Genomic DNA, 25,300 nt, shown 5'->3' on the forward strand with positions numbered 1-25,300 from the left:
CCTCTAAATCCTTTAAAAACAAGTCTCCTGAATGAGTGATTTTTTTTATTTTATTTTCATTTAGAGCGGTTTACATCTCATTTGACCACATTTCCTGGAAACATCACAGAAGTAAATGAAATAAATAAGTGAAAAGACGGAGGTGGATAGGTTTGAGGATGTTCTGAACAGATTTAACCTTTTTATATTTACTCTTTTCTCTACACTTCATCTTTCAGTTGTTGTTTTTTCTCCATTAAATTTAACGTCAGCATAAGATTCATTATTTCATTTTTACCTTTTGATTCAAAATTTTAGACCTTTGGTTTTAAGAATTTAGCTTGTGAGAACGACTTTAAGCCTTAAATTTTGCCTTTGGCCCTCGTTCCAACTGGTTAGAGTTCCACAATTAAACAACAACCACAAAACAAGCAGATTTGAAATGAAAATCTCTGATCTGATGCAGGTCAAGAAATCAGGAGGAATCTCCAAGAGAAAAATCCCTCAAACTCCAGGGACTCGTACGTTTGGAAAAACAAGACAAACACCTCAGCGAAGGTTCTTCTGGGCGTTTCCTCCAGCCGAGTCAGCCGATCCTCTGTTGGAGCGGCGCCACTTCACAGCTGCAGTAACAAACATCTGCTGCTCTGAGTTCGTTCGTGGTTTTCGTTAATGAGACGGCGACGCCTGATTGGTCGGCTCTTCCGTCTCCTCGCCTGGCCCCTCCTCCGCCGTCACCCGTGCCGTTGCTGGTCTGGGCGTGGCCAGCGTGCTGTAGATGCTCATAGCCTGAGTGTGTGAACAGGGGGGCCGTTAGGGTTAGGAGCACAAAAGGAGCACGTCTCTTCATGCCTCATTACCTGTGCGACCATCCCGCTGACGTCGCCGGTGTTGTTGGGCAGCAGGATGGTGTTGGACTCCTTGGCGAGCTGCGAGAAGGCGGAGACATACTGCTCTGCCACGCTCAGCGATGCGGCTGCGTTTCCGTTCTGCGGGACGCAAAACAAACTCATTCGGTGCAAACGAGCCCTCTGTGATGGGGTCTGGGGACCCGCAGCAGCGGCTCACCTGCTGGGACAGAGCCTCCGACAGGACCCGGATGGCCTTCGACTTGGCGTCCGCTTTGGCCACGACCGCCTGGGCCTCACCTGTGGGAGCGCAGGTGTGCAAACGCCACGTTAACCCTTAGATCAAAGCAACTGTGCGCCGCCCAACGCCAGTCAAGGAACCCACCGAGGGCTTTATTGATCCGCTCTGCCTTTTCGCCCTCCGAGGCCAGAATCTGAGCTTGTTTCCGCCCCTCGGCGATGTTGATGGCCGCCTCCCTCGTCCCCTCGGACTCCAGCACCGTGGCTCTCTTCTTGCGTTCAGCCTCCACCTGCAGGGCCGAGCAACAGAACCCGTTTCCGACTGTTTTCCGGACAGTCAAGCCCGCCTGAATTCTGCTGGGCTCACCTGCATCTGCATGGACTCTTTGACCCGGGGGGGGACGTTTATGTCCTTGATCTCGTACCGGAGGCAGCGGATGCCCCACTCGTCTGACGCCTGGTTGATGGAGTGGACGATGTTGGAGTTGAGGGACTCTCGTTCCTGTGAAAGCAGAGCGGTCAGGAGCGTTTCTGCGCTCGGCCTCCAGGGCAGCAGGAGGAGACGCGGCCGTTACCCTGAAGACTTTGTCCAGCGTCAGCTTGCCGAGCTCCGAGCGCATGGTGGTCTGAGCCAGCTGGGTGACGGCGTATTCTGGATCCTCCACGCCGTAACTCGCCTGGTGAAAAGGGCGTTTTTGATCAGAAGGTGTCGATTCGCTGAAACTCTGCCCAGCTTGTTCTGGACGTACCTTAAAGGGGTCCAGGATCCTCAGGTACAGAACTCCATCAATCTGTAGCGTCACATTATCTGTTGTGAAAACAAAGGAACCGATGAAGCCCACAGCCATAAGCGCCCCCCTTTATTCCTCTTAAATGAGTTCTGCCCATCGGGAGTTTATCCCGTTTCACTATGACCTCATCGCTCCGTGTAATTGGTCGTTACGCACCCAGAGAAACTGCCGACTGCTCCGGGACGTCAATCACAATCTCCTTCAGACTCTGCACGTAGCGAATCCGATCCAGGATGGGAATGAGGAAGTTCAAGCCCTAAACGAAAACTCGAGTTAATACCCCGCAGCAGCGCCCCCTTCTGGACAATAACCTGACAGGTACCGGCTCCAGGATCCGGTGGAAGCGACCCATCCTCTCCACCACCCAGGCCTCCTGCTGGGGCACAAACAGGACCACGGTGTTCATGGGCAGGCTCGACGCCCACCGCTGCTGGGCTGCTGTGGCCCACAACCTCGGCCCGGTTCGCTGGCTCTGCTGCAGGTTAATGCAAGAAAGTTCAACACAGACAACTTTTAGGAACTCGCGACACAGTAAAGTCTGAATCTTCACCACAACGAGCTCGTTTTCCAACATAAATGACAGCATTGAAAAGGAAATTAGGCGTGTGGAACCCCAAAATCATCTCTCCCAACACATCAGCTGGTTTCCTGATGCAACACAGGAACACACATTTCAGCCTCTAACACCCCCTCAGCCTGTCAGAAACGGCTTTAATTGTGAATTAATCTGACAACAAATGTCTTAGACAACGTTTAAATAGCCTAATTCATAGACTCTGATTATTTACTATTTATTATTTCCAACACTCTACATACTATTGCAAGTAAACGGTTTTTATTGTAATTTCTAAATTCAATATAGGATCTATTGATTAGTTAGATCGATAATGCTATAATCACTCAATCATTTGCCCTGAATGGAAGAAAATAGAGTTTTTTTCCAGTTTTATCCCACAATAGGAGCATGATTTAGAACCCCTTTTACGCGGTTTATGCAAGAATTGCGGCGCTGCTAACTTTTATTTAATGTAGCAACGAGCTAACCCGCTGGACGGACCGATGTTTGGCGCCCAACTTACCTGCAGCAGAACCCCGCCGGCCCGACACAGTGTCCGTAACATCCTTGGCGCCGAGTTCGCTTGTTATTTTGGAATGTTTGGGTTCCGAAACCTGGACTCGAACTCTACTCTGCGCTCATGTGTGACCCTTACCGATCAGGAAATGAACGTTACGTCAGTGGTGCAACGCTGCAAAAGTCCGGTGGCCACGAGAACCAACAACCGTAGTTCCGGTAGCCCAAATATCACGTAACATTGCTTGATTTTACTGCTTTTTTTGGATATAGATATTTACAGCAATCAATACACAGATATGGCGAGAACACATTTGTAAAGCAAAATAATAAAGCAAAATTAAACTAAAACTAAAAATGAATATTTGATGCTGTAATGACTTCGTGTAACCACAAGATGGGGCTCTAGTTTAGGAAATCTCGGTCTGATTTAATCTCCGCCTCAGGTCAACTAAATCTTTCTCCGATTCATTCAAACCAAGTACACGGAACAAATCATAACCACGATTATATCATAAATTTAGAATAATCTAGTGTATAGACATTGAAACCTAAACTTTCAAACTTCTTTTGATAACTAATTGGTCATCAATGGAACTGGAGCTACAAATAAAATCTCCTGAAATGATCAATTTCTGAAAGAAACATGTTATTAAAGTTATTCAACATAATGCAGCGCTATTAATTTTAACTTTTATACGGCCAGTTTTGAACAATCCTAGAAAAGAACAGTTCATTTATAAATGTATTCATAAAGAGGGGGGGGTGTTAATAGTAATCCCACAAAAACAAAAATAACTTTCACAACTCCAGAAAGTTGCGTGGATCCGATCCGTGGGATCCGATCCGATCCGATCCGATCCGATCCGATCCGTGGCGTCATACACCTGCTCAGGGGCGTGGCCCCGCCCCCGGCCCCGTCCTGCCCGCTCATTGGTGGACGCAGACGTCAGTAACAGGTGCCCAGCCCCGCCCCCCGGTGCCCTCAGGCTTCTCTTCAGTCCGGAGCGGTGATGAGAGTTTCAATCATGGCGGGGGGGCCGCAGCTCTCTGCCCGAGTCCAGCGTCACAAACCCGCCTGAACTCACCGAATCGGAGCCGAGAGGGACGAGGCGGAGCTGAGAATGAGCCCGGAGCCGCTCGCTGTGGTCTGAAAGCCCGTTTGCGGAACCAGGACGGTGTCGGGACGCTGCCATGTCGCTGCTGTGCGTCAGAGGTAACTTTGATCTGCCGCTTCAGGTTTGACCGCATTTCTGTCCAATAACCGCACAAATCTGTAACCGCAGAACCGAGGTGAGTTCCGAACTCCAGACACACAAACGCTTCAGCTTCCGGCGATTCTTTCAATCTGGGATCTTCTCAATTCCAACAGCTGTTTTAAGCAAACAGCTTCTTGAGCCGCAGCTTCACCACCCAGCTGCTCAGGACAGTTTATGATTATGATTATTATGATTATTATTATTATTATTTAGTTCTTTTTGAGTGATTCATCTTGTTGCGTGAACATTGTTGTAGCAGCAGAAAAAAGAGCAAAGTTTCCAATTGGAGAAGAGGTGATTCTGAGGGATCCAGGGGGCCCACTGGCCCCCTCTGGGCCCCCGCTGGCCCCCGCTGGCCCCCACTGGCCCCTGCTGGGCCCTGCTGGCCCCCACTGGCCCTCCCTGGCCCCCGCAGCAGCACCGACAGCAGGAACGCGCTGCACTTTCGTGCTCCAGGAGAGTCGGCAGATTCGGATTTGAGGCCCCCAGAAATGATCAAAAGCTCATTTTTCACCCAAACTTTTAGGAATCGGATCATCTTCATCAGCGCTCTGATCCTGTGGAGCCGCGTCTCTGGTCCGCTTTTATTGTTTTCTGATTGATGCTGTCAGATAAAGCCCCCCCATTAACTGGGCTGCATATTCATCAAGCTGCGTCTCCATGGCGATGGAGTCCGTCCACAGCAGACCAGTGTCGGATCATGTGGGTGGTTGTTGATCAGGTAGAGCAGGGCTGAGTGAACTCACATGGACCCTGGGGGGGGGCTCCTCTCAGACATGTGACCAGACGCTCTCCCTCGCTGAGGGCAGTGCTAGCTGTTAGCAACCGTCATGTTTGTGCTTCAACACAGGAGGTTAGAAGTGTGGTTATTAGCATTTGAATCACCTTCTGGGGGCATGTTGATGAGAAGAGTTAGCCACAGCGAGCGACTCCACCAGCTAGCATGTTAGAAAGGGGTAGGCCCCATCACAAGTAATCAATAATCAATCAATGATCGGTTTGTGGCCCAGTTCTGCTTCACGTCTCAGCAAGAATCCAGCGTTTAGCGTGTTTATCGTCCCGTCGAGTCGCTAAAATCATCGTCTTCTTTAGCGGCTCCGCACGTTTCTGACCTCCGAAGGTTTATTCAGCTAAAAAACATGCTGCAGATCTCTGAAGTCACACTCTAATGTGTGTGTGTGTGTGCGTGCGTGTGTGTGTGTGTGCGTGCGTGCGTGTGTGTGTGCGCGCGTGCGTGCGTGCGTGTGTGCGTGCGTGTGTGCGTGTGTGTGTGTGTGTGTGTGTGCGTGTGTGTGTGTGTGTGTGTGTGTGTGTGGTGTGCGTGTGTGTGCGTGCGTGCGTGTGTGTGGTGTGTGTGTGTGTGCGTGTGTGCGTGCGTGTGTGTGTGTGTGTACGTGCGCGCGTGGGTGTGCGTGTGTGTGGGTGTGTGCGTGCGTGTGTGTGTGTGTGTGCGTGTGTGGTGTGTGTGTGTGCGTGCGTGCGCGCGTGTGTGTGCGTGTGTGGTGTGTGTGTGCGTGCGTGTGTGTGTGGGTGTGTGCGTGCGTGCGTGTGTGTGTGTGTGCGTGTGGTGTGTGTGTGTGTGTGTGCGTGTGTGTGCGTGTCTGTGTGCGTGCGTGCGCGCGTGTGTGTGCGTGCGTGTGTGTGCGTGCGCGCGTGTGTGTGTGGGTGTGTGTGTGTGTGTGCGTGCGTGTGTGTGTGGGTGTGTGCGTGCGTGCGTGTGTGTGTGTGTGCGTGTGTGGTGTGTGTGTGTGTGTGCGTGTGTGTGCGTGTCTGTGTGCGTGCGTGCGCGCGTGTGTGTGCGTGCGTGTGTGTGCGTGCGCGCGCGTGTGTGTGTGCGTGTGTGTGTGAGGGAGCTCAGCAGAGTGATGTGATCAAGCGCAGGCTGAGCTGAGCTGCGGCTACAGAGCGAAATGATGGTAGAGATTGAGGGAGTAATCCTCCGGCCATCTGTTGCTCACTCTCCACCTGATCAGATCCACCACGCTGCCGTGATGTCACTTCCTGTTCCTCCTCCGTGAGCCCACCTTTGATCAGGAACAGGAACTAAACTAAAGTGCAACGCGTCCAGAAACCTGGACGCTAAAGCTGTGCGTGACCTTTATTTTGAAAGGGCGTCATCATCAGGGAGGCCTCGGTGTCAAAGACTCGTCCCCAGGCTTCCTGTTCCCCTTCAGGCGGATCATCCTGAGACAGGAAGTGGTTCACGACGGCCAGGAGTCGGCTCCCTCCCTCATTGTGATTGGGGTCAAAGGTCGCGGCCGTGGGTCATTTTTCACATGGAAAGATTGTGACGAGCTGCCAGCAGATGAAAATATCAAATGTCCCTCATCCGTCCATCTGCCGGCTCAGAGATTTACTGAAGCAGCAGTAATCCCTGCGGAGCCTCCGGCCCACGACTGTGGCGCCCAAGATGGCGGCTCGCAGCAGAGACCGCTGGTCTGTCCCATCTGTCCCTGTCCCATCTGTCCCCGTCCCGTCTGTCCCGGACACATCTGTCCCCGTCCCGTCTGTCCCCGTCCCGTCTGTCCCTGTCCCATCTGTCCCCGTCCCGTCTGTTCCGGTCCCATCTGTCCCAGTCCCGTCTGTCCCCGTCCCGTCTGTTCCGGTCCCATCTGTCCCAGTCCCGTCTGTCCCGGACACATCTGTCCCCGTCCCGTCTGTCCCCGTCCGTCTGTTCCGGTCCCGTCTGTCCCGGTCCCGTCTGTCCTGTCTGTCCCGGTCCCATCTGTCCCCGTCCCATCTGTCCCAGTCCCGTCTGTCCCTGTCCCATCTGTCCCCGTCCCATCTGTTCCGGTCCCGTCTGTCCCGGTCCCATCTGTCCCTGTCCCGTCTGTCCGGTCCCGTCTGTCCCGGTCCCGTCTGTCCCGTCTGTCCCGGTCCCATCTGTCCCGGTCCCATCTGTCCCTGTCCCGTCTGTCCCCGTCCCGTCTGTCCCAGTCCCATCTGTCCCCGTCCCGTCTGTCCCCGTCCCATCTGTCCCAGTCCCGTCTGTCCCTGTCCCATCTGTCCCCGTCCCATCTGTTCCGGTCCCGTCTGTCCCGGTCCCATCTGTCCCTGTCCCGTCTGTTCCGGTCCCGTCTGTCCCGGTCCCATCTGTCCCTGTCCCATCTGTCCCGGTCCCATCTGTCCCTGTCCAGTCTGTCCTGGTCCCGTCTGTCCTGGTCCCGTCTGTCCCTGTCCGTCTGTCCCGGTCCCATCTGTCCCGGTCCCGTCTGTCCCGGTCCCGTCCTCCAGCTGCTGTGACCCGGATCACGTCTGATCGTCCCTCGTCACATTACTTTTACCTCAAATCCAGAAATTGGGATTTTTGTGTCTCTGCGGAATCGAGAGATGAATCCTGCCTCAACTCTGTCTGTTTGTGTTGCAGTGAAAAAGGCCAAACTCCAGGGATCTCCAGGTGAGTGCACACACACACGCGCACACGCACACGCGCACGCACACGCACGCACGCACGCACGCACACACACACACACACACACCACACACACACACACACACACACACACACCTGTCAGCCAGGTATGACGTAATCCAGTCCTTGTATGGGAGGTGAGATTAGCTCGCTGCCTGTTAAGTCCTCAACAGATCCTCCTGGTGTTCCGCCTCACACCTTCCCATAAGCCCCTGACATTCCCAGTGGGCGGGGCATCACCGTGGTTATTTTCCCGCTCTGTCCTGGACCAACTTGTTCTCGTTAGCTGCTAAAGTTAATTAGCCGTCCTGCTGCTTTGTGAGGTCACCGTCAGTGGTGACGACCTCTCCGGCTCTGTAGGGGCAGAGTGTGCACGTGTGTCGTGCGCTCGCTCTGAGCGTCCCACAGCAAACATCAGGGCGGATTCAGCTGATCCATCACCTCCCTCTGAACAAACCTTCTCTTTGCTCTGGGATGAAGCTTCGGCAGTGAGAGTCCAGCGTGTTTCCAGGGAATTCTGGGAATGTTTATTCATCTCATCTAAAGCGTGAATTGTTTTTTCTCACACACGCTTTGTCACACACCAAAGCACACACCATTTTGCTAGCAAAGTGAGGACATTTTGGCCAGTCCTCACAGCTCCAAAGGACAGTTTGGGGGATAACACTTTTTAAGGTTCTGGTGAGGACTGGATCAGGGATGTGGGGTGAGTTGGGAGGGTTGGGCTTCCAGTTAAGGGCTGGGTAATATATTGTCCATAAAAGTCCTCACAAAGATAGAAGTATAAGGATGCGTGTGTGTGCGTGTGTGTGTGTGTGCGTGTGTGTGTGTGTGTGTGGGTGTGTGTGTGTGTGTGTGCGTGTGTTTTCTGGGCTCGCTCTTCTGTCTCATGCAAGATTGACGAGCAGTTTGAATTTGAAATGTCATTCTTCCATCTGCCTGCATCTTCTTTGACTTATTTATTGGAAACTCATCATCGATCAATAATGGATGAAGACAATCGAGTTGATGTGAGGAAGGAGGAAGAGGAAGGAAGAGGAGGGAGGGAGGAAGTGGAGGGAGGAAGAGAAGGAGGAGAGAAGGAGGAAGAGGAAGAAGAGGAGGAGAGGAGAGAGGAAGAGGAGAAAGAGGAGGAGGGAGGAAGGAGGAACAGGAAGGAAGAGGAGGGAGGAAGGAGGAAGAGGAAGGAAGAGGACCTATGAGTCTTCAGCTTTTTGATCTCAGCTTTTTGATCTCAGCTCTTTGATCTCAGCTCTTTGATCTTGGCTCTTTGATCTCAGCTTTTTGATCTCGGCTCTTGATCTCAGCGTTTTGATCTCAGCTTTTTGATCTTGGCTCTTTGATCTCAGCTCTTTGATCTCAGCTTTTTGATCTTGGCTCTTTGATCTCAGCGTTTTGATCTCAGCTTTTTGATCTTGGCTCTTTGATCTCAGCTCCTCTCTGATCCACCTGTCTTTCCTTATCAGCTGCTCAGCAAACGTTTCAGGATGTCGCCACGGTTACCAGGAGAATCTGTCCAGCGGGGTCAGGTGATCAGAGCAGCTGATTATTTCCCACACATGTGCGTGTGTGCGTGCGTGCGTGCGTGCGTGGTGCGTGCGTGCGCAGTAACCCAGCAGCACCAGACCAGTGCTTCCTGGACAGGCTGGAGGTGTTTGGGGACATTTCTGACCCGTTGAGGCTGCTGCTCGTTAAACACCTAACACTTTTATATTTATCGGTCTTTTACGGATGGTTTACAGACGCATCAAACCAGGTTTCAGGCCCGTCAACCATCCAGAGCAGCTTTCCTGGGATTCTCCCATCAAGCCACCGGCTGTAGCGCCAGTGTGGGATCAGGAACAAGCACATTCGGGATGTGTGGCAGAGCGGGAGGGCAGGCACGTGCTGGCCCGCCTCCTCCTCCATGATGGCGCCGGCTGTGTCACGAGGGGTCTAATCCTCCCCCACGCCCCTCCTGGCTCCGCCCCCGTGCTGACCGCCGCTGTGGCGCGGCTGACGAGGTTTTGATGGTGGTTTCGGGCCTGGCAGGAACCTTGACCTTGCTCTGTTGTAGAGGGTCCATAGAGGGCGCCGTTTGAGCGTCGGCTCTCACATTAATGGGGTCATTTTGCCTGCTCAGTGTGGCCTGGTGGGGGTGGGGGTGGGGGTGGGGGAGGGGGGTTTATCTGCTGATCCAAAGTAGAGGCGGCCTGGTCAGTTTCAAAGTCTAATCTGGTTTTAAAGGGACAGTTGGCAGCAGATCACCTGCAACAGTTCGCTGAGCTGGAAACGCTTTCAGCCAATCATGGGCTGCTTCCTGGCTGACAGGATGTCGTGTGTGTGTGTGTGTGTGTGGTGTGTGTGTGTGTGTGTGTGTGTGTGTGTGTGTGTGTGTGTGTGTGTGTGTGTGTGTGTTAAAAAATGAATCCTTGCTACATTTATCCAACCTAAGAGTTAAATTAAAAGTCGGTGCCTCAGATCCGTGCAGCAAACATCCATGTCGTTGGTTGTCTTCGCTTGCTAACTGCTAACGTAGCTGCTCTCTTCCTTTCACTCGCAACACGCGCGCGCACACACACACACACACACACACACACACACACACACACACACACACACACACACACACACACACACACTCTCAAGAGGCTCCTAAAGTTGTCTCCATCAATCATGTGGTTTAAGGAAAATAATTTTCTAACTAATTAGAGCTTCTGTTTCTGTTCTCAGACAAATTTAACACCTACGTGACGCTGAAGGTGCAGAATGTCAAAAGTACGACCATCACGGTCCGCGGCGACCAGCCGTGCTGGGAGCAGGACTTCATGTTGTGAGTCATTCCACACACACACACACACACACACACACCACACACACACACACACACACACACACACAGGGACCCTGCTAATTCCCCTTTAATTAATCACAGACACTAATAATTAAAGGTTATTAACAGATTGCTCCCAAAGGTTTTAGATAAGGAATCATCCCCAACCTACATTCATTCGCTCATAAATGAATTTTATCTCTTTAACTGGTGTTTTCATGAATGTTGACGTGATCCTTGCGTGTGATCTGTTTCGAATGTCCTCATCCTCTTCGTGGACCGTGTCCTGATAAGCAGCTGTTGCTTGTTTCCTCCTCGTAATTCATTGTTTTAATTTCCTCATTTACTTTCCCTCTGAAAGGTATCCATGGCGATGGGAGCGGCAGCGCCTCGCTGTGTCATTGTTTGTCTTTTGTGAACTGGCTCTTCTGGCCGCTGTTTGTTTTTCCAGCCCTCACGAACGACCTGTCCGCTCAGATTCTGCTGTTACCAACAGAAACAGTGAAAAGTTCCCCTGAGGATTGTGGGTATTTTGGAAAGATTCTTATTAGGAGGATTATTGGCTGTTCCCCGTCTCCAGGGATTCATTATTCTAGAAAACTGATGAAACCCACTTTTAAAATGATGAATTCTTTGAAATGAACTCTTTTAGCCTGGAAGTCCAACTTGATAGAACTCATCCCGACATGGACGGTGGGGCCCACCATTAAGCCCCGCCCCTTTCAGTCCGTCCACTTACCTCGGTTGCCGGGGTGTTTTGTGACGTCACCAGAAACCGCAGCAAAAAACGCTGACTCAGCAGGAGCAGACAGGAAGAGACGCCCCGCTGCCCACCTGTGACCTTTGACCCACAATTGTTGACCAGGACAGGTTGACCACGAAGACCCCATAATCCTGAAACAGATGATAGCGAGGAATGAGGTCCAGGCAGCAGAGGAGGGGTCCACCCGAAACGCCATTTAAAGAGGGAACCGTGGGCAGCGGCGTGCGTCACCACGCTGCAGCTGCTCGGGGGTCAGAGGCGAGCAGCAAACACACGCAAAGATCAGATATGAGACAAACGTCTTCAGACAGGAGACTCCTGTGTCCCCACGACCTTCAGCTCAGCTGAACAGATGGAAGAAGGTGCCCGAAGCAGCAGGTGTGGATGAAGTGGCCTAAAATGTGATAAGAAGATCTTGACTGTGGTTTAAAAGGGACGAAAGGATGGATGAGGGGTGGATGGATGGAGGGATGGGTGGATGGAGGGATGGGTGGATGGAGGGATGGGTATGGATGGATGGATGGAGGATGGGTGGGTGGAGGGGTGATGGAGGGAGGGATGGGTGGAGGGGTGGATGGAGGGAGGGATGGTGGATGGAGGGGTGGATGGAGGATGGGTGGATGGATGATGATGGGTGGATGGAGGGGTGGATGGAGGGATGGGTGGATGGAGGGGTGGATGGAGGGATGGATGGAGGGATGGGTGGGTGGTGAAGGGATGGTGATGGCATGGATGGGTTTTGGTTGGGTGTGGATGGAGGGATTGGTGGGTGGGTGGAGGGATGATGGAGGGATGATGGATGGGTGGATGGACGGACGGATGATGGACGGACGGATGCACCTGGACTCCACCTGCTCCACCCTTGATGAGCTGCTCTGCTTTGATCTTTTAGCCCCTTTGTTTGCTGCAGAAGCGCCGCTCTAGAAGATGCTAATGCCCCTTTCATGTTTCCCTTTCTTCTCCTCCGACCATCACGTCCAGCTGACTGAAGCGGACGTGAGAACTTACCAACGTTGGCTGAGCTGTTTTTGTGTTTGGAGGAGCTCATTTTGAACCTTTTCCCCCAGTGAGATCAACCGTTTGGATCTGGGACTGATCGTGGAGGTGTGGAACAAAGGCCTCATCTGGGACACGATGGTGGGGACAGCCTGGATCCCTCTGAAGAGCGTCCGACAGTCAGAGGAGGTCTGGATTCTGGTGCTGCTGGCTTGTTGAGGATGTTTAATAAATCAGACAGAATCGGGAATCTTCGCTGCTTTTCAGTATCTATGGAGGCAAATCTGACCTCTTCTTCTCTGTCTGTTCTTCCAGGAGGGTTCTGGCGACTGGATCTTCCTGGACGCGGAGGTCCTGATGAAGGCAGATGAGATCTACGGCACCAAGAACCCGACTCCTCACCGGCTGCTGCTGGACACTCGCTTCGAGCTGCCGTTCGGTGAGAGCTTCCAGCCTGTTTTCAGTGAGTCCGAGGTTAGAAAGCGACCTGCTGTGACAGCGAGCGCAGCATCGATTCTGTTCCCTTTGGGCCAAATCAGACTCAAAGGCCACGCGTGTTCCCTGCTGAAATGTCAGCGGTCGGAGCTCCGCTGAGGAACATCTGACATCTGGCGATTCCAGCAGCAGCACGCACAGATCGGAATATTGCTCCGGATCTGTTTGTGGCCCAGATCAGCTTTCAGTTGTGTGGACTGGGACCGTGTCCTAGTCCATCCTCACACCTCGGAGGGCTTCAGCGTCTGTCTCTGACCTTTGGCGCCGCCTCCTTGGCTGGTGTGGGAATAAACCAGAGCGGATGCTGCTTTCATGGCTCCTCCTTCGGTTCTGTCAGATCTCTTTGATCAGCGGTCATCAAAGGCAGAGCTGCCTGTGTGCTGCCGAGCTTCTCACTGTTTTTAAAGAGGGCTCGAGGCCGCGGTGACCCAGCGGCGGCCCAGCGGCGGCCCAGCGGCTCTCTGAAGATGCAGCCTTTGTGTGCACGTTCCCTCGTCAGCCTCCTGATGCTTCAGGCCACGCCAGCGGCATGACCTGACTTTGCTTTCAAATGTTCACCTGGGGGAACGTAAAGGTTCTACACGTCTGTTTGAGAACATCTCTGTGAGCTGTTTTCGTCTCCTTATTCATGAGAAATTAAACAGGCATGAATATCTTATGGGATTGAGGACGGTGGCAGATCCTCCTGCATGAACATGTTGAATTCATTCATTTTCAAATAAGATGCAAGTACCTTTGTGGGTTTTAGAACGTGAGGTGTATTTATGAGCTTTTGTGGCTGTAGATGATTCCAGTCATGTGACAACTGTGATGTTTGCAGACATCCCAGACGATGAAGCTCAGTACTGGACCAGCAAACTGGAATGGATCAACACCATGAGCATTGATGAGGAGGTAAAGACGAAGAGTCGCTCAGTGGGTGCTCTGCTCCACCCCTGCTTACAGATCTCCTCTCTCCTCCAGTACCCTCAGCCGGACGAGAGTCACCCGCTCCCGTTTGCTGCCTCCCAGTGCTGTGAGTACCTGCGCAGAACCCTCCGCACCTCTAGATGGAGCCCTTTGCTCACCATTCACAGCTCTTGGCTGATGAGACGTTGCTGTTCTTCTCCCCATTCCACACGTTTTGTTCTCCTTCTGCTCTGTGTCTCACTTTCATGTCTGCACTTTCACCAGGCAACTATTTCGGATGGGCTGACCCTCAGAGTATGTAGAACACACGACCCCCCCTCCCCCAAACCTCCCTCAGCCCCTCTGCATGTCTCACGGTCCCAGTGTGATGTCATCAAGACGGTCTAACTGTCATGACCCTAGACCTTTCCCGTTCTGGCCCTGCTGTTCCTTTCCGGTGCTGAGCCGCGACCCTCATCGACCAGTCAGCCTCTGATCCATAACTGATCCACCCCGTCAGCAAAAACCGTTTCCTCACCTTCACACAGCTTTTACACAGCTTGGTTATTATCATAGATGAAGAAACTCACGTTGTGATGCTGGTCCTGGTCCCTGGAGGCCAGGTTTCAGAGTGACGCTGGCGTTACTGGGACACTCCCAGTTCCTCTTCAACACAGGAAGCTGCGAACGTGCTTGACTTGAGTTGGAGGTTTATCCTAAAGTTTCTGTGTTTGAAGGGCTGAAATCTTTGTTGTGGAGCAGGAGCAGCTCAGCTGAATTCACGTGTCACCTTCACGCTCTCAGGTTATCGCGTCGGTAACGATAAACCTCGCCGCCGCCGCCATCTAAAACATCCTTTCCTGTATCTGCAAGATGCGATTTTCAGCGTTTTTATCTCACAAAGGAGCGTGACCTTTGCCCTTTCTCTCTGCTAGAATTGTAGCTCAACCATCGGCAGCTCTGACCGACCTTTTGTAGCATGTTGAAGCATTTTGTGAAATGGTTCTTGTTGGGTTAATGTCTTAAACTTGTCCTTGTCCTGTAGCTCTGGAAGACCAGGACAGCGCCGTAGACGACCGGGACAGCGACTACCGCAGTGAGACCAGCAACAGCCTGCCTCCACGCTACCACACCACGGCCCAGCCCAACTCCTCCATGCACCAGTATCCCGTGGGGCCCCGGCAGCGGCAGCAGCATCTCGACTCCTGCACAGACTCTCTTCACAGCTTCGACCTGGACTGCAGAGAGCACAGAGGACCCAGGTGATCTGAAATCAACCAGAATATCCTGTCATGTTTAATTGGCCCTCGTCAGTCGTACAACACACGCACATCCCTGCCTGGTGATATTCGCTGGACTGTTGCTGTCTCAACATGTTCAGCTGTTTGGAGGCAGATTTGGGGCTATAAGGGTGCAATTCTGGGCGTGGTTGAATAAAACAAACCTGAGGATGCTGAGAATCTTCTGTGCTGGCTGATAGTGACACTGATCTGGATAATTCTGCAGCAGAGAAAAATGCCGCGACAGCCACAGGACGCTTGTTTGCTACTGTTGTCTTGAAGGGTTTGTGTTGTGTTGGAGGCTCTGATATCTCAGAGGAACCTTACGCAGGTATTAGTCCTGAAGCTGCTGCAGAGCCAATAAGCATGGATGCTGCTGTGAGGATTCACATGGATCTAAAATAACATAGCAAGCAGCGTCTATTCATGTTTTAAAATGTTGTTTGTCCCTAATTTAATATTTTTTTAAGACTCTCCTGAGATTACCCATGACAGGTTTATCAAAATGTGCTGAATATCTATCTCCTTCCATTTATTTTTCTTTAATATCTTTGTTTTCTCTTCTTTGCTTCTTTTTCCATCCGCATCCTTATTTATTGTCTTTGTTAACCCAAAACTAGAACATTAAATCAGAAAGGTCGGGTCAGAATTATTCCTGTGGATTCAGGCATGGGCTTTGAAGATTGGGAAAATAGATACACAGGTCGGACCAAACCTCAGTTGAGGGACTTCCTGGATGAGGATGAGGAAAGTGACATCCTAAGAATCGGAAGGAGCCCACCTCAGCAAACACCTGTCCGTCAGGATACTCAGCAGAGCGGCTTCCTGCCTGCCACCTACCCCGAGGGCTATGACACTATTGATCGACGGCGAAAGAAAAGGATTCGAGACCCGGGAGGCTTGCATCACACAGAGGCAGACAAAATGAAAGAGGTTTGCCCCTCTGACCTTGCACTGCCTCGTGAGAAGAGGGGGGAAGTCTTCCTGCGTCAAGTAGCAGAGCTGCAGGAAGAGGAGGAGCGCACGACATCGTGCCTCAGGCCGTACAAACACGGGCTCCTCTACAAAACGAGGATGTGGGCCAAAAACGAGGTGGATAACACCCTGGAAAATTATGTGGCATACAAAAAAGAGCAGGATGCCAGAAGGAAGGCACAGTTTGAGTTTGAGTTCCAGAGCTCTGAGGACCTGCAGTACTCCATTGAATCAGAAGAAGAGATCGATGGCATTCCGTTTACCGAGGAAGACTTTCCTCCAGAGTTTCCACAACATTATCAAGACAGGTTCTCTTATTTTGACGGCCACTTGGAGAACGGCCTTGGTCTTCGAGAGAAAAAGTGTGGAAAAGCTAAAATTGGAGGATGGGCGACAGACGCAATGCTTTCGCCTGTAGAGGAACCCAGTGACGAATATGTTGACACGATGGATGAGCTTCAGTGTCTTGTAGAATCAGTTTCTGAATACCTTGCTGAAAAAGAGGAGGAAATTAGCAGGTATGGTTCACTTCCTAAATCAAGTAAATCCCGGCTGTCATCTCAGGGTAGCAATAGAACCGAATCCTTTGGGGAGGAACAAAATTATTCATCAAACGACCCAAGAGAAGAGCCCCGTGGCGAGTCCCATACCTCCTCTGATCCGAGTATTTCAGGTGTCAAAAATGCCATGAGCTCATTATTTAGTTCTATTACCAAAGGAGTGGGAGGAGGTATCAAAAAGCCTGTCCCATCTCCACCAGCACCGTGTGCACCACCCCCACAATCTGGCCTAACAAAGCTCCTGTCTTTTATTCCAAAATCTAGTAGCTCAGCTCCTGTAGCTGTTGTGTCCCCTGTAGAAAGCTCTCCTGAAAAATCACTCGGTACTTTGCCTTCTCAGACCTCACAACACGGCAAGACGCAAGGTCACAGTCAGAAAGCAGAGATTCCCTTACAGAGTCAGCCTCAGACAAACCCTAAAAAGAGTGAAAAGTGTGAAAGCAAAAGTCAAAGTACACCACAGAACTCAGTACTAGGGAAACTGAATCCTCTCAATCTTTTTTCATCTGGAGATAACGTCAACTTGACACCAGACTGGACACAGTCAGACGAGATTCACCCCCATAAGGGTGGAGAGGTGACAACAGCTGGAGGGGTCCGGAAGTCAGATCAGAAACTTTGGGGCCAAAAACCAGACGAAATTACCAACAGCACACAAAATTCAACCAACTACAATCTGGAAAATGGCCCGTCAGCAGGACCGGCAAGGTCAACAGATAAAGGACAGTCGGCCAATATTGGACTTTTTAGTCCTTTGAAAAAGTCACTGAGCTCACTCATCACCCCGATTACCCCTATTACCCCTGTTCAGCCTCAGGTGCCTGTTGCAGTTTACCCTGTGTTTAGATCAACAGAGGATCCCACAGTAGGGAATCCACCGTTCCGGTCCCCTGACAATATGCCCGCTCAGCAAAATCCCAAAGCGCAGGGAGGCCCGTCTGGTTTTCAAAAGTTTCCATCCAGTGAGCACGTTGGTGCGTCCGTGCCAACACAGACTCGTGTAGCCTCACGGCACAATTCAACTGCATTTACCACCTCGATGGAGACCTCAGCTGTGCCCCAGGAGAACAGTGAGAGGAGTTGGTTTTCTAGCATATTTAACCCAACATCTGCACCCCCGACTGTAAACCAGAACCCTCAGAACAGCACTGTGCAATCTGGCTCACATGTTCAACACAATCAGAAACCAGCAGCCGCTGAATCACAAAGTTTTCTGACAGGTTTGTTTAAGGGTCACTCAGCTGAGGACATCTCTCAACCCAAACAAGGAGGACTACTCTCTGGTCTTCTTAAGTTTGGTTCGACAAGTGACATATCAGCTGAACCCACCAGCACTTGCACACAGAGGAACAGTAATCCACCACAGAATCCTACTGAACCATGTTCTATACTTCCACAATGTTCTGAAGTTCAAAGGCAGAAGAACATCTCTCAGGAAACATCGCATGAAGATCGGAAACAACGTCAACAAACTGGGCTTGTGTCTGGTTTGCTCAAATTTGCCTCCTCTGAAAACATTTCAAGCAGCCATCCAATCCAACAAAGAGAAGAGAATAACCTCTATAAAAACACTCAAGGTCCAAACTCTGGGTCACAACAGATAAACAGACACTTGAGTCAGCAAGATAGGAACCCGGAGATGAGTAAACCTGGTTTTCCTCAAGAAAAAATGGCTCCAATCCAGCAACCAACTTCCCAGCAAAGTGGTATTTTATCTGGGCTTTTTAAATTTGCCTCATCAGACAACATAAAATCCCAACAGCAATCAACATCTCAACAGAGCCACATTACAACAAGTAACTCAAGTCATGAAGAAACTGGAGTGAGGAATATCCTCCTTTCCAGTGAAAACCAGCCACAAAGTGGCTCAACACAGAAAACGAGCGGTCTTCTTTCTGGACTGTTCAAATCCTCCTCAGAAAATGTGGCTCAGCAACAGCAACCTAGAAGCAGCCAAGAGTTGCAGCAGCAACAAAGCAAAGACCTGAGCAACCAGAGCGCTGAGGTACAGGTGGAGAAATCTGGAGTGCTCTCAGGTTTGTTAAACAAGTTCACCAAATCATCTGAAAATCCTGACACCACGTGCCAGATCAGAGCACCGTCCGATCAGTCGCTACAGCAGAGAGCCGGTGATTCACAACAGACCTCCCTAGAGCATGAAACCAAAGACAGGACACTCTCAACACCTGCACCGCGAGGCTTTTTAACTGGACTCCTTAACAAAGTGGGAACTGCGGAACCTTCAAATGTGAAACAAGTACAAACATCATGCAACAACACGCAACAGATCCCATCAACAAAGTTGGCACAGATTCCTTCAGGCCTGTCAAAAAGTGTTTCTTCAGACTTCGGCCGGAACATCTGTCCCACACTTGTGTCAGGCTCTTTTAATCAGAGACACAGTCGACACACTTCAATTGGTGGACCTGCTACAGTGGATTCTGGGACTTTAGACTTGAGAACGTCAGCCACTTTTGCAAGATCACTTCAGAGTCAGTCAAGATATTCCTCAGTAAGCACCGGTAATTTATCTCAGTTGTGTTATTCTAACTCACTTCAATCGCCTCATCCAGGAGCCTACAGTACCGGGAATATTCCCTCACTTGTACAACACCAAACCTCTCCAATTATGTCAACACACCCTATGGTGAATGGAAGCAGTTCCTCGTTGTTTGAAATGGACAATCGTCACCAAGGCCAGTTGTCTCCATATAGAGCCAGTACTTCTTATGATGAAAACCAGTGGATTCGAGAAAGTGTTTTCTGGCAGCAGTTTCAGAATGAGTCGGTCAATTTTCAGGTTCACGGCGGGGACCAAGTGCAGAGACAAATCGAGGAAGATTCCGTATTACAGGGGTCGACTCTTTGCCACAGCCTCTCAAATATATATCAGCCGTATAATTCTGCTACCCAGCCACAAGGGGCTTTCTACCAAGAGCAAATTGGAACATATCCAACAGATGTACGGAGAAATTTTGATCCTTTGTCCAAGAAAAGGTTATGGAACAGTTATGAAGACTTGGGAAACTCTGAGTATACACCTAATGATTATGGGGTGTTGAACTTAACTACTAATCAAAGCAATGGAAAGTTTGGGAAATGGAACTCTTTCAACAATGAGAGCAGCTACAGTTTGAACGGGGTGTCATATCATGAAGGCTATTATGAGGAGATGCCTCCAAACCTGTCTTATTCTGCTAACTGGCAGTATGGGATGGATGATGCTGTCCAACAGAAGTTCCAAAATGAGTTCCAGAATCAGTTTACATCAAATGGGCTGATCCATTCAAGCTACCTACCGAGTGCCCAGAGTGAAACAGATTCCCTGTATCTGGAAGACACTGAATGGTATCAACAATGGCTTTCTCTTTTGGAGCAAGGAATGTGGTGGCCGGCAGAAGATGGTGACTGTGGCTACTTTGTCTATACAGATCACGAGTACATTTACGCCTTGCTGACAGACGCCGCAGGTGAATATGTTTATGTATGTACTCCTGAAGGTGAATCTTGGAGAGATACTCAAAGAGATGGTTTTCCCAGCGCTTGGCTGCACAATGAAATGGTTTGTGTCTGTGGCTTTAAAATTCCACTTTACAATGAGGACGAGCTTCTTTGGCTGCCTGGTCAACATAACGGCGGTTCCCAACTTCTAAATGCCCCCTTAGATTTATCTGCCGCCTACAAAAAAGGGAATCAGATCATGAATTTGAATCTGGAGCAGTTTTCTGAAATGTTTGAAAATTCATTTCTTTCCCAATGTCGACAAGACATAGATTTCACATCGTACACATTAAACAAAGTCAAGATGGGTTCAAGACAGCCCTCTTCTGTTATTGAAGACCAGTACAAAGACATTATTGACCTCTCCTGTCATAGTAAAGATCAGATTGGCAGAAACTGGAACAGGCGTGAAATGAAGACATTACTTTCACAAAAGGTTGCCGTTTCCCTAAATTCTTCTCCAACTCCATATCCAAATCATCAGTTACTTCACGACTGTTATCAACCTAGCCAACGACGTCGCTCAACTACAGGGGTTACAGTGAAGCATGTCGATGACGTACTGGAGGAAGAATGGAGGAAACGAGTTTCTCCAGGAGAGGAAATACCTAATCGCCAAGTCAAAAAGATTTCTTCCCTCATATCGGCTTTTGCAAGCAAGGCATCAGAGGGGGAAGTGAATAAACTGAGGCCATCGTCTGATCAAAAATCAAAGAACATCCTGTCAACAGGGCTCCAAAGTCTAAAATCCAAAATTATAAAAGATGAACCTGCTGTGGTTGTGACTGAGTCCCAAAGTGTTAAACAACCAACCCAGAAAAAGGCCCCAGTGCCGAGAAGAACTTTGCCCCCAATACCAACGGCTGCTCGAGTCAGTCAGCCTTCAGGGCAGTCACACCCACCTTCACAAAAAAACAAACTTTCACGCCAGAGTACCGTGGAACAACAAGCAACGCCACCACCACCAGCACCACCAGCACAGCCTCATGTGCCCTTAGGACCAAAATCTCTTATTAAAACTGGGTCAACTGGGCAAGTTACAACTAATAAGACAACAGATATATCCAAAGAAAAGCCATCTGAACAATCACAGACAGGTTTAATGAACTTTTTGAAATCTGCAGTAAGAATTGAAGAACCAAAGTTGGATTCCCAAATAGGTTCAAAGACTTCTCTCCACCAACAGAGCAAAACTGGTAACACCAGTTCCTTTCAAGGCAGTGCTCCGTCCAATAAAGAAGCCACAGGAGTTTCAAATATCTTTGGATCCATTAGCAGCCTGTTTAGTTCGGACTCCTCTTCACCACAGACACAAATAAAGCCAAGTTTTACTGAGGGCTCGTTGGCATCAGTGAATACGCCCAAAGATATCCAGAGACCACAAACACTGAAGCAAAGTGGGTTATCTCAGCCCACAGAAAGCAGACCTCCAAATAAAAGTGTATCCCAAGTATTCCAGTCTCCGAGGCCTTCTACAGGTCTTGCTACCAGCAAATCAGAAACTCTGCCACCCACAGAGCAATCTAGAAATGAATCAGGGGTTAAACCATCCAGTGGAATATTTGGATTTTCACTTGGGGAAATGCTCTCAGGGTCAACAACAGCTGCCCAATCTGGAACTGTACCTCACACTGCATCAAATTCAGCAACACAGGAGGAATCTATTGGGAAAAGTCTATTATCACTATTCAGCGGGCCCAATCAGAACCAATCATCACCTAGTTCTGAGCCCAGGCCTCAAGTGTGTCAATCACAGACAGACTCCCAACCGTCTCAACCAGAATCAGCTGGTAAAAGTTTACTATCATTGTTTGGTGGATCGAGTTTTTCTTCTCATACTCCTCAAACCAAGCCTCCTGCTGAAGTAACACAACAGGGAACTGTTCCTCCAAAGGACCCTGCAAATACAGGATTCTTGTCTATTTTTAGCGGTCCCAGCACCCAACAATCTCAAGGCCAAACGGGATCCCTTTTAGGTGGACTCTTGCCAGGATCATCAGGTTCAACTGAAAGTCCAGTGAAGGGGCTGTTCTCGATGTTTGGCGACCCCACTCCTTCCCAAACTCAGCCACCAGGTGGAACAACTCAATCGCGTTCTCAGCAACAGGCGTCTCAGCCAGAATCCAAACCACAAGTCCAACATCAAGCACAAGGCCACTCATCCGCCTCTGTTCTTGGGGGTATATTGGGTGGCTTGTCCTCTTCAAATGAAAGTCCAAGAAAATCTTTGTTCTCTATGTTTAGTAGTCCAGAATCTACTCCTACTTCAGGAGCTGCTAGAAATACAGATTTGTCAGCCCCCAAAGGGGCCACAGTACCCAAAGAACCTGCAAATAAACCAGTATGTAATGATGCTTTATGTTCACAACAAGGTCTCAGTTTACCATTAGGTACTGTTCCCACTAGTAAAGAACCACCAAAAAGTTCTTTCCACCAAGGTTCTTCAGAAATATCATCAACATCTGGTAGCCACGTATCAGTGCCTGATGTTTCCTGTAAAATATCCACTGTGGTTAACAAGCCATTTTCTGATTCTACTGTAAACGGCGCAACTCAGGCAACAGATGCAGAATGTATCGGTGACCAAAATAAAATAAGCTCACAATGTTCACCCCTGAATGTTCCTCCCTCAGAAGAATCACATGTTTCCAGCATTTTACCTGGATTAGGCCTCCAGACTCCGTCTGACGCTACAACAAAGGTTTTACCTCAATCACTTTCTGGCCCTAGTGTGGTGGGCCCTTCATCGGAAGTGCCTACACCTGAACCATCAGGACCCAAGGACCCACCAATGAAGAGTTTGTTTTCTGTATTTGGAGGTTCTGCTAATCAGCCCTCTCCACAGTCTGGAAGTTCTCTTTTAGGGGCAATGTTTGGAGGTTCTTCAGCCCAACCAACAACCTCTCAAACAGGAGGATCATTACTAGGTGGCTTATTTGCAGGGCCTGCTCCTCCAGCCTCTGCACCTATGGGTGGGGGCTGTGCTCCCCAAACCGCTGGCCCTCCGTCGGGGGCATCTTTACTCGGTGGCTTATTTGGTGGATCAACTACACAGGCTGCAGGATCACAAACTGCTAGTTCTATTTTGGGTGGTCTTTTTGGAGGTTCAGCCGCTTCAACAACTGGACCACAGCCGAGTAGTGCAAACCAACCCAAGCCCCAAACGTCGAGTTCTATGTTTGGAAGCATGTTGGGGGGCTCATCTTTTCAAGCGAACAAAGAACAGACTAGAGCAGGTCTTTTGGGTGGAATATTCAGTGCAGCTAATGAGGTGCCGGATAAAAGTCAAAGAACTCTTGTATCCGTACCACCTTCAGTCCCCCTTTCAGCACCTACGTCAAGTAGTAATGAGAACAAAACACCTGCTGACATTACTTCAGTTGTTACTCCAGAAAAATCCAGTGACAACTTTCAAACTGTTTCAGTTTTGGGTAGTTCTGAAAAGACTGCTGACAATGCTGCCCAAAGCAAAGCACAAGAAGAAGCACTGCAGCAATCTGACAGTACCATTCCCTCAGGTAGGGAAAATTTATGCCAAGTGGATGCTGCTGCCCCAGAAGAAGGTCTGTCGCAAAAGACTACAAGGGCAAGTGATTTGTCTCATGATGTTCAGGCCAAAGAATCTGACATCAGTACACAACCTGCATATCCAGAGGTGGTTAGCGCTCCGCTGAATGAAAGTAAACCTACAGTAGAGCAGGACAAACTATCAGCATCTTCAATCAGTCCTACGGTTCAGGAACAACATTTACCAGAACCAGAGAAACCTGTTATTGACTCATCCACAGATGCAGTTAAGGGTTTCGTGTCCTCGCTATTCAAACCAGCAGTTGTATCCACTGAAGGTGCTCAGCAGCAAGAAAATACCTCATCCTTTGGACTTGGTGGATCACAACCCCAGGCTGCTAACAGTCAGGCTGGTACTTCACTTCTAGGTGGCATTTTTGGTGGATCTAACACAGAAACAACAGCTCCACAGACGGGTGTATCAATACTGGGAGGCTTATTCAAGGGTTCTGTCTCTCAGACTCCTGCTTCTAACACTGGAGGGTCACTGTTGGGTGGGATGTTTGGAGGAGGACCTCCTGCCACGGCTTCAGGTCAACAGAGTGGTGTATCAGTCCTCACGGGCATGTTTGGAGGCCCTGCTTCACCTGCACAGTCTGGTGGTTCTTTACTTAGCGGAATTTTTGGAGGAGCATCTGTTCAGACTGAAGCAGCACAAAGTGGATCATCTGTACTTGGTGGTATAGGTGGATCTTTGTTTGGCGGTATCGGAAAAACCTCAAAGCCATCTGAACCGGCCCATGTTGAGTCCAAACCTGCACACAGCCCTTGTGCAAAGCCGCAGCAAAAGAACGAAAGCTCAGTACCTAAATTATCACCATCCACTACAGACATGGACACAAATAAATCTGTAGACAAGCAGCAGCCTAATGATCCAGAACAACCAAACATCCAAACAACCAATACGACTGTGGTGTCTGAACTTTGTCCAGAAACATCTTCTGTTTCAGAAAGTGCACTCTGTGACCCCATGAAAAATGACATTGGGAAAGAAAATTCAGCTGTGGAAGGAGAGATGATTGATGTCAAGCATTCCGTCTCTAAGAAAAGCGACCCAAATGCTTCCCAGAAAGCCCCTATCGCCGACGATCCCTCGGCTCATGCAGAGCCACCGCAAGCAAAGTCTGTGTTTGGTTTTATATCAGCACCCACCAATGCAGGAAAATCTCTTGGTTCCCTCTTTTCTCCAACATTGTCCTCCGTGCCTCTGTCGATGCCTCAGTCAGAAGGTGGCGGTGGGCTATTTTCAGGATTGAAAACCCTTTCTGGTGGTTTATTTCAAGAGGAAAAACCTGCTACTGGAAAGCAAGAGCCACCTACCACTTCACTGTTTGGGACAAAAATAAGTTTTCCATGGCAAACAGAAGTCCAAACTGCCCAAACCTCCCCAGTAAGAATAGCCCAACCCACAAACGACAAGCCGACAAATGGCAGAGCTCATACTGAACAAAAGGTGACACCATCCGATGCCCCAAAAATTGAATCGGTAGGTGGCCCAGATAATATCACAACTCCCCAAATTTGCATCTCCACACCTGATGTAGCTCCTTCAGCGACCCTGACCCCAGTGGAGAAGGAAACGGTTATAGAAAGACCCCCCTCTGCAGGTCCTTCCTCTGGAGTGCAGCTGGACAACCAGCCCGACACGGAGCTATTAAATGCAAAAAGGCTAGTAGAAGCATAATAAATGGCATTCCTCCTCCATTTATGATGCGTTGATTTTGACCAAAAATGTATTCCCTGTCCAGATCTGCAGTCCATCCACCCTCATGTCGTAGATTGATGTCCTACATCTGTGTTTTCTGCCATGTAGCTGTCTTTCTTTTAGCATCTACATCATTCCATGTCATTTGAAACAGACT

At 49.8% G+C, this 25,300-nt stretch overlaps 2 protein-coding genes across 3 annotated transcripts in view; one reads left to right on the top strand and one right to left on the bottom strand.

Annotated features, from left to right (window-relative positions):
- Positions 1–32: 32 nt before the first annotated feature.
- stoml2 (stomatin (EPB72)-like 2) lies at positions 33–3,128 on the bottom strand. Its single transcript, XM_057017929.1, has 10 exons — positions 2,938–3,128; positions 2,181–2,333; positions 2,015–2,114; positions 1,817–1,875; positions 1,643–1,744; positions 1,435–1,569; positions 1,213–1,357; positions 1,048–1,127; positions 840–968; positions 33–768 (listed from the first exon to the last, which is right to left on the bottom strand). Exons 1-10 carry the CDS (start codon positions 2,977–2,979, stop codon positions 649–651), a joined length of 1,065 nt encoding a protein of 354 aa, XP_056873909.1. The 5' UTR covers positions 2,980–3,128; the 3' UTR covers positions 33–648.
- A 747-nt stretch (positions 3,129–3,875) lies between these two features.
- Positions 3,876–25,300, top strand: part of LOC130516741 (protein unc-13 homolog B-like) — a 37,074-nt gene continuing 15,649 nt past the window's right edge. Inside the window, exons 1-8 of one of the 2 annotated variants that reach the window (XM_057017924.1) lie at positions 3,876–4,146; positions 7,557–7,586; positions 10,314–10,413; positions 12,244–12,361; positions 12,488–12,611; positions 13,488–13,561; positions 13,631–13,682; positions 14,601–14,817. In XM_057017924.1, coding sequence (XP_056873904.1) covers positions 4,125–4,146; positions 7,557–7,586; positions 10,314–10,413; positions 12,244–12,361; positions 12,488–12,611; positions 13,488–13,561; positions 13,631–13,682; positions 14,601–14,817 — 737 coding nt within the window. In that variant the 5' untranslated portion in view covers positions 3,876–4,124. Of the gene's footprint in view, positions 4,147–7,556; positions 7,587–10,313; positions 10,414–12,243; positions 12,362–12,487; positions 12,636–13,487; positions 13,683–14,600; positions 14,818–25,300 lie in introns of both variants that reach the window. The other variant, XM_057017923.1, reaches the window with a different exon arrangement.

Source organism: Takifugu flavidus, chromosome 20, assembly GCF_003711565.1.
Source record: "Takifugu flavidus isolate HTHZ2018 chromosome 20, ASM371156v2, whole genome shotgun sequence".
Taxonomy (NCBI): domain Eukaryota; kingdom Metazoa; phylum Chordata; class Actinopteri; order Tetraodontiformes; family Tetraodontidae; genus Takifugu; species Takifugu flavidus.

Bases quoted from the DNA above. Each gene is read 5' to 3' on its own strand.
- stoml2 (XM_057017929.1), bottom strand. From the start codon at position 2,979: ATGTTACGGACACTGTGTCGGGCCGGCGGGGTTCTGCTGCAG. The intron at 1,876-2,014 runs GTGCGTAACGAC...TTTTCACAACAG, and splicing joins GCAGTCGGCAGTTTCTCTGG to ATAATGTGACGCTACAGATT. The intron at 1,570-1,642 runs GTAACGGCCGCG...CTGCTTTCACAG, and splicing joins CGCTGGACAAAGTCTTCAGG to GAACGAGAGTCCCTCAACTC.